Source organism: Odocoileus virginianus, chromosome 29 (genome assembly GCF_023699985.2).
Source record: "Odocoileus virginianus isolate 20LAN1187 ecotype Illinois chromosome 29, Ovbor_1.2, whole genome shotgun sequence".
Taxonomy (NCBI): domain Eukaryota; kingdom Metazoa; phylum Chordata; class Mammalia; order Artiodactyla; family Cervidae; genus Odocoileus; species Odocoileus virginianus.
In genome coordinates, this window is record NC_069702.1 from 40,354,471 (window position 1) to 40,363,164 (window position 8,694).

Sequence of the window (8,694 nt, forward strand, 5' to 3'; positions counted from 1 at the left end):
CGATCATCAATCAACCTAGAGCCAGACATCCTGGAATGCGAAGTAAAGTAGGCCTTAGGAAGCATCACTATGAACAAAGCAAGTGGAGGTGATGGAATTCTAATTGAACTATTTCAACTCCTAAAAGAATTCTGTGAAAGTGCTGCACTCAATATGCCAGCAAATTTGGAAAACCCAGCAGTGGCCACAGGACTGGAAAAGGTCAGTTTTCACTCCAATTCCAAAGAAAGGTAATGCCAAATAATGCTCAAACTACCGCACAATTGCACTCATCTCACACACTAGCAAAGTAATGCTCAAAATTCTCCAAGCCAGGCTTCAACAGTACATAAACCATGAACTTCCAGTTGTTCAAGCTGCATTTTGAAAAGGCAGAGGAAAAAAAAGAAAAGGCAGAGGAATCAGAGATAAAATTGCCAACATCCAGTGGATCATCAAAAAAGCAAGAGAGTTCCAGAAAAACATATACTTCTGCCAAAGCCATTGACTGTGTGGACCACACCAAACTCTGGAAAATTCTTAAAGAGATGAGAATACCAGACACCTGATTTGCCTTTTGAGAAATCTCAATGCAGGTCAGGAAGCAACAGTTAGAACTGGACGTGGAACAGCAGAGTGGTTCCAAATCGGGAAAATGAGTATGTCAAGGCTGTATATTGTCACCCTGCTTATTTAACTTATATGCAGAGTACATCATGAGAAATGCAGGACTGAATGAAACACAAGCCGTAATCAAGATTGCTGGGAGAAATATCAATAACTTCAGATATGCAGATGACACCACCCTTATGGCAGAAAGTGAAGAAGAACTAAAGAGCCTCTTGATGAAAGTGAAAGAGTAGAGTGAAAAAGCTGGCTTAAAACCCAATGTTCAGAAAACTAAGATCATGACATCTGGTCCCATCACTTTATGGCAAATAGATGGGGGAACAATGGAAACATTGAGAGACTATGTTTTTGGGCTCTAAAATCACTGCAGATGGTGACTGGAGCCATGAATTTAAAAGACGCTTGCTCCTTGGAAAAAAAGTTATGACCAACCTAGACAGCATATTAAAAAGCAGAGGCATTATTTGCCAACAAAGGTCCGTATAGTCAAAGCTATGGTTTTTCCAGTAGTCATGTATGGATGTAAGTGGACTATAAAGAAAACTGAGTGCCAAAGAATGATACTTTTGAGCTGTGGTGTTAGAGAAGATTCTTGAGAGTCCCTTGAACTGCAAGGAGATCCAACCAGTCCATCCTGAACCTAATCAGTCCTGAATATCCATTGGAAAGACTGATGCTGAAACTGAAACTCCAATACTTTGTTCACCTTATGTAAAGAGCTGACTCATTTGAAAAACCCCGATGTTGGTAAAGATTGAAGGCAGGAGGAGAAGGGGACGACAGAGGATGAGATGGTTTGATGTCATGAAAGACTCAATGGAGATGAGTTTGGGTAAACTCCAGGAGTTGGTGATGGACAGGGAGGCCTGGCATGCTGCAATCAATGGGGTCGCAAAGAGTCATGCACGACCTAGTGACTAAACTAAACTGAAAATAAATAAAACTTCTAAAAAACTTAATAAAAGTAACTGAGTCACATCTGATTCTTGTAATCCCATGTATTGTATAGTCCATCGAATTCTCCAGGCCAAAATACTGGAATGGGTAGCTGTTCTCTTCTCCAGCAGATCTTCCCAACCCAGGGACTGAACTCAGGTCTCCTGCCTTGCAGGTTAATTCTTTACCAGCTGGGTTACCAGGGAAGCCAAGAATACTGGAGTAGGTAGCCTATTGCTTCTCCAGGGGATCTTCCTGACCCAGAAATTGAACCATGGTCTCCTGCGTTGCAGGCAGCTTAGTGACCAGCTGAGCTAGCAGGCACACTCTAATAGAACTAAAGCACTTAATATCCACCTACAAGGTTCTGGGATTAATTTCATGTATAGTTTTCTTTTAACCTGTATACTCATTACTTTAACAATATATGTTCATGACTATTCATTATACCCTTATATTTCAATTTATATTATTAATGCATTAATTGTTAAAATATTCTTTAAAAGGAAATCTGATACAAAACTCAATTAAAGTGATTAAATTTATTACAAAAACATATTTTAAAAAATCATGTATGTTAGTCTTCACCTTGTCATATTGGGTAAAATCTGTACTCTCTAACTTGGGCATACAATTCCAAGTAATAATAAGATAAATAAAGATAACCCCCAAAGGGACAAAAATTGATTCTTAGGGGGACACAAATGTTAGGTGTTATAATGATACATGGTCCTCCAAAAATGCCACAGTTTGTCCTCAGATACATAGTGTATCTTTTGCATTAAATGCCATGGAGGTAGACAATTAGGGAAACAATAATCTAAAAAGGCTAATAAGGGAAGGGTGCAATAGGGGCAACAACAACAAAAACTAAGATATAAAATTCTAAGGATTCTATCTCACTGGACCCCAGAATTCTGTATTCTGAAAGAGAGATAGAGAGGGAGAGGACTGTAGTTGTAGAATTTTTATGAAGTAGAGAAAAGCAGGTTTAATATACAGATCCACTTTATAGTTACCAGTTATCCACTATTCTAGAATCCCAAAACTTTGTTCTGAAAATCAAATAATTTTCATAAGCTGGCATCTGAAGAGAAATAAATAGAGATCCCTGAAATCTCATTTCCTACCTTCTTTCTGGTAGCATGGGCTTCCCTGCTGGCTCAGAGGGTAAAGGGTCTGCCTACAATGTGGGAAACATGGGTTCGATCCATGGGATGAAAAGATCCCCTAGAGAAGGAAATGGCAACTCACTCCAGTACACTTGCCTGGAAAATCCCATGGATGAAGAAGCCTGATAGGCTACAGTCCATGGGGTTGCAAAGAGTTGGACATGGATGAGCAACTTCACTTTCTTTCTTTTCTGGTAGCTTATCAAAGAGCTGTCTCAGCAGATCTGAGCTGAATCAAGAGAATAAATAGTATCTAATGCTAGCATCACTTCATGGGAAATAGATGGGGAAACAGTGGAAACATTGTCAGACTTTATTTTTTGGGGCTCCAAAATCACTGCAGATGGTGACTGCAGCCATGAAATTAAAAGACACTCCTTGGAAGGAAAGTTATGACCAACCTAGATAGCATATTAAAAAGCAGAGACATTACTTTGCCGACAAAGGTCTGTCTAGTCAAGGCTATGGTTTTTCCAGTGGTCATGTATGGATGTGAGAGTTGGACTGTGAAGAAAGCTGAGTGCCAAAGAATTGATGCTTTTGAACTGTGGTGCTGGATAAGACTCTTGAGAGTCCCTTGGACTGCAAGGAGACCCAACCAGTCCATCCTAAAGGAGATCAGTCCTGGGTGTTTATTGGAAGGACTGATGCTGAAGCTGAAACTTCAATACTTTGGCTACCTGATGTGAAGAGTTGACTCATTGGAAAAGACCCTGATACTGGGAGGGATTGGAGGCAGGAGGAGAAGGTGATAACAGAGGATGAGATGGCTGGATGGCATCGCCGACTCAATGGACATGAGTTTGAGTAAACTCCGGGAGTTTGTGATGGACAGGGAGGCCTGGCATGCTGGGTTCATGGGGTCGCAAAGAGTTGGACATGACTGAGTGGCTGAACTGAACTGAACTGTATTGAATGCTAGTTCCAGAGCCTGCACTCTCCCTTTCTAGGGAGGCCACTTCCTTGACCTAATTTTCTATAACTTCATGGTCTCCTAGATGGTGCGTGTCCACCTGTGTTTTCTATTCTATAAGTGACTGAACATTTGTGAGTTGGGAGTCTTATTCTAGAGTTAGTTCCATATTGTGTACATCCCAGTTACATCCAGACTAAGCAGAAACCTGACATGAATCGACGTGAGGTTTTTATTGACTTATACCACTTAGTGGACTTCCCTTGTGGCTCAGACAGTAAAGAATCTGCTTACAATGCTGGACACACAGATTTGATCTCTGGGTCTGGAAGATCCCCTGGGGAATGTCACAGAAACCCACTCCAGTATTCTTGCCTGGAGAATTCCATGGGCTACAGTCCAAGGGGGTGCAAAGAGTTGGACATGACTGAGCAACTAACTCTGTCACTCTCACTTTCATACCACTGAATGGAAATATTTATTTGTGTAACACTAGAAATATTCATATATTTGCTTACTGAGTGTTGCCCCAAACATCACAGGAGATGTTATTAAATACATAGAATATTATTACAGAAATTAAATATTATCTTTCTGAAATTTAAAAAGAAAAAATCTGAACTCGAAAAAATCATCTGGCCCCAAGTATTTCAGAAAAAGGATTAAAAACATGAATAAAATGCAAAATTTTGCCAGAGTGCTTTAGATATCATAATAAGGAATGAGGTAGGAAATAGGACAAATAGGAGATGAGTTCTATGAACATTGGGTTTATGGTTGCAAGTAGGTTAGATATGATATCTCTGTGTGGGGGGGATAAACTTTACAGCTGACTTCCTTAATGGTATGAACTTCTATTGTGCATCCCTCAGGCCTGAGCATTTTCCAACTGGTATTGTCTACATCTTTTTGCTTTAGGGTTTTCTCTGAAGCCAAAGTAGTCTCTTCCCCTCCTTTTACCAGTAGAGTTCAAAAAAATGATCAGTCACATTTGGTATGTAAATTTTCTGATTCCTTTACCTCTTGAAGCTGGCTTAACACATACTTTACTGGCTACCTTCCACTTCTCTTTTTGTTTTACTTTTTTACTTCTGCACTTCTCTACTTGTGTTTATTCTGTGTTCTCATTTGCTCAGTAATGTCTGACTCCCTGTGACACCGTGGACTGTAGCCCATGGCTCCTCTGTCCATGGGATTTCCCAGCCAAGAATAATGGACTGGGTTGGCCATTTCCTCCTCTAGAGGATCTTCTCAACCCAGGGACTGAACCCACATCTCCTGCATCTCCCACATCAGCAGGCGGATTCTTTACTGCTGAGTTGCCTGGGAAGCCCGCTTGTGTTTATTGCCCCTTTGAAATAAACTATGCATCCTTTCTTCCCTGTCTCTGGGCTGATATTGGGGAAACCTAAACTGAAGGACTTTTAACTTCCCCAGTATTAACCAAGAGCAAAAATCCTCTAATGGACTGTCATATTGATGCCAGTTCTTCTGCTACCTCTCTATCTCTAATGCCGCCTGGTCACCTGCCTGGCTTTCTAACAATTTGCTTTTACATTCCTAATTATAATTTCCTGTCTGTCAGTTAATGATTTTGCAGTATCAGGTTAAACCAGTACTCTTCCCTTCAAGCTGCTTAATTGTTTAAACCTGTTAAGTAGTTTGATAACCTACTTTTAAAAGTTATGACATACCAGCTGGATTAGACCTCTGATGTATTTCCTTTGAATCTAAATGCTTCTTTGTGTCTGAACATCTCTTAGTGTCAAGCCTACATTCAAGCTAGCAATGATCAGCTTGCTGTAACCCACTATAATTAAGTGGGCTGTGTCCAGCCATTTTCTGAGATAATAAGATCTCATGAATCATGATAATTACCATCATAATAAAAATTATGAAAGACTTACTAAGTGCAATGAACTACATTAAATGCTTTATGTGGTATCTCATCTCTATGAACGAGCTCTGTTTATCATCACGTTTAGACTTAGAACAGTGAAGTAACATGATCGAGGACATATGATCATGAAGAGGAAGAGTAGCAGTTTATCCCCAGGACATCTGACTGCAGAATCCAGGCTTATAACCATATCTATACTCTGATATAGACTTGGTATTAAATTTTTCAAAACTAAAGAATTCTTGTCTCTTGGGAAAACAAATCTTAGTTCAACATTAATAATTAGATGGTTTTTATTCATAACCTTGACACCCTAAAATATTACTTTTTATTAGACTATATCAAGATTCCCAAGACTGATGGCTATAGATTCAATCTTCCCTTGTCTTTACTTGTTGTCTCTCACAGATCAAAAGCCATAACTAAACAAGAGATACAGTAGCAACTTATAGCTGCTACTTTAGTTCCAACTTTCAAATATTTGTATTATAATTTATGATGAGTAACGCAAGTGTTGCAGTCTTAAGCCCTACAAAAAGAACTAGATAAAATGTCATTAAATTCAGAGCTTATTTTGTATCTTAAGACATTGTTGTATTACAAATGCTAGTTAATAGTTTAATCATTACAAGATATTTGTATGATTAACACCTACTTATCATTTAAATCCTTAAATAGAGCTTTTTTTCCAGATAATTCCCATCCAAATGCTGATATATGCATCAGGTGTATGATGAACATTAAAGCTATTGTTGCATACCTGCTTTGTGTCAGGCACTGTACAAAGTATTTTACATACATTATTGTGATAAGCCTTCCAACAACCTCAGAGAATATGGATTAGCTACATTTTCTTTTTCAAAGAAACTGAAAAATGAAAAGATTTTGACCAACTGTTCAAAGTCACAACTTTTAAATTAAAAAATCAATTGGGAATTTTTGAGTTTCTCTTTCTCTAAAGCTATTTCTTTTCTTAAAAAAAAATCTTTAAAAATTATGGTAAAGAACAACAAATTTACCACTGTGACCATTTTTAAGTGTTCAGTTTCATAGCATTATGTACATTCACAGTGTTGTGCAACCATCGCCAACATCCATTTCCAAAACTGTTTTTCATCTTTCCAAATGAAAACTCTGTATCATTAAACAATAAATTTCCATTTCCCCCACTCCTCAGCTCGTAACAACAACCAATTTACTTTTCTATGAAATTGACTACTATAGGAGCCTCACATGGGAATTTCCTGTTGGCTCAAGTAGTAAAGAATGTGCCTGCAATGTAGCAGACACAAGGGTGATCTCTCAAGTCTATCCTGGCAACGTCCGCTCTCAGGAAGTACAGTTCCGGAAGGGGCAGGCTTTGTGAAGATGGCGGCTCCGGAGGTGTTGGAGTCAGACCTGCCAAATGCTGTGGCACTTTTGAAAAACCTCCAGGAGCAGGTGATGGCTGTCACGGCACAAGTGCAAACTCTGACCAAAAAAGTTCAAGCTAAAGCTTATCCTACAGAGAAGGGTCTCAGCCTTTTGGAAGTAAAAGATCAGCTGTTGCTCATGTACCTCATGGATTTGAGCCATCTCATCCTGGACAAAGCCTCGGGAGGTTCTCTTCAGGGACATCCTGCAGTTTTGAGACTGGTGGAGATTCGCACGGTTTTGGAAAAGCTTCGTCCTTTGGACCAAAAACTGAAGTATCAGATTGACAAACTGGTCAAGACTGCAGTGACAGGCAGCCTCAGTGAGAATGACCCACTCCGTTTTAAGCCTCATCCCAGCAATATGATGAGCAAGTTGAGCTCTGAGGATGAGGAGGAAGATGAAACAGAGGAAGGCCAGTCTGGGGCTTCAGGGAAGAAATCTGGAAAAGGAACAGCTAAGAAATACGTCCCACCACGCTTGGTTCCAGTGCATTATGATGAAACAGAAGCTGAGCGGGAGAAGAAGCGCCTAGAACGAGCCAAGAGACGGGCGTTGAGCAGCTCTGTCATTCGTGAGCTAAAGGAGCAGTACTCAGATGCTCCAGAGGAAATCCGAGATGCTCGGCATCCTCATGTTACTCGCCAGAGTCAGGAGGATCAACACAGGATTAACTATGAGGAGAGCATGATGGTGCGTTTAAGTGTCAGCAAGCGGGAGAAAGGACGGCGGAAACGAGCAAATGTCATGAGCTCACAGTTTCATTGCCTCACGCACTTCAGCGACATCAGTGCTCTGACAGGAGGAACCCCTCATCTTGACGAGGATCAAAATCCTACTAAGAAGCGGAAGAAGATACCTAAGAAAGGTCGGAAGAAGAAAGGTTTTCGGAGGCGGCGGTGATTATGGTTGTACATACTTAATTTATTTTTGTCATCCAGGATACTTCTAATTTCATTGTATGTAGGTTTTTTCTTTGGAATTAATTCATCATTTACTCCGGACATGTGGAAAGATCTTTATTAATAAAATTGATTTTACTTAACGAATTGAAAAAAAAAAAATGTAGCAGACACAAGAGATGTAGCCGCAATCTCTGGGTCAGGAAGATCCCCTGGAGGAGGGCATGACAACCCATTCCAGTATTCTTTCTGGCAAAGTTTCATCAACAGAGAAACCTGGTGGGATATAGTCCATGGGGTTGGGAAGAGCTGGACATGACTAAAGTGACTGAGCACACACACAAAGGGATCACACATAAGTGCAATCATATGGTACTTATCCTTTGTTGACTGGCTTAATTCACTTAGCTAATATCATCAAGATTTATCCCAATTGCAGTATGCATGATAATTTCCTTTCTTTTTTAAAGCTGAATAATATATCATTATATATATATATATATATGCATATGTATGTGTGTATATATATATGTGTGTGTATATATATATGTATTATATATATATATATAGCACATTATGTTTCTTCCTTCATCTGTTGTTACTTAGGTTAACATATTTTGTCTGCTGTGAACATTGGTTTACAAATCACTGTTTGAATCCCTGCTTTCAATTATTTGGGGTATATAACTATAAGTGGAATTGCTGGACCACAGTCTATAATATTTTTTATGGAAATGCCATACTTTTTCCACAGAGCCTCCTCTGTTTTACATTCCCACTAACTGTTCAAGGATTGCAATTTCTTCACATGCTCACTGACACTAATTTTTCTTCAGTTTTTTTTTTTTT

The 8,694-nt window shown here is 39.4% G+C and overlaps 1 protein-coding gene across 1 annotated transcript; it reads left to right on the top strand.

The window, feature by feature from the left end:
* The first annotated feature begins 6,829 nt into the window (after nt 1-6,829).
* LOC139031998 (neuroguidin) lies at nt 6,830-8,007 on the top strand. The gene has a single exon (XM_070458011.1). The coding sequence runs from the start codon at nt 6,899-6,901 to the stop codon at nt 7,844-7,846; it is 948 nt and encodes a 315-aa protein (XP_070314112.1). The 5' UTR covers nt 6,830-6,898; the 3' UTR covers nt 7,847-8,007.
* Nucleotides 8,008-8,694: the final 687 nt, after the last annotated feature.

What these genes read in the sequence shown, in the direction of transcription:
- LOC139031998 (XM_070458011.1), top strand. Translation starts at nt 6,899, where the DNA reads ATGGCGGCTCCGGAGGTGTTGGAGTCAGACCTGCCAAATGCTGTGGCA.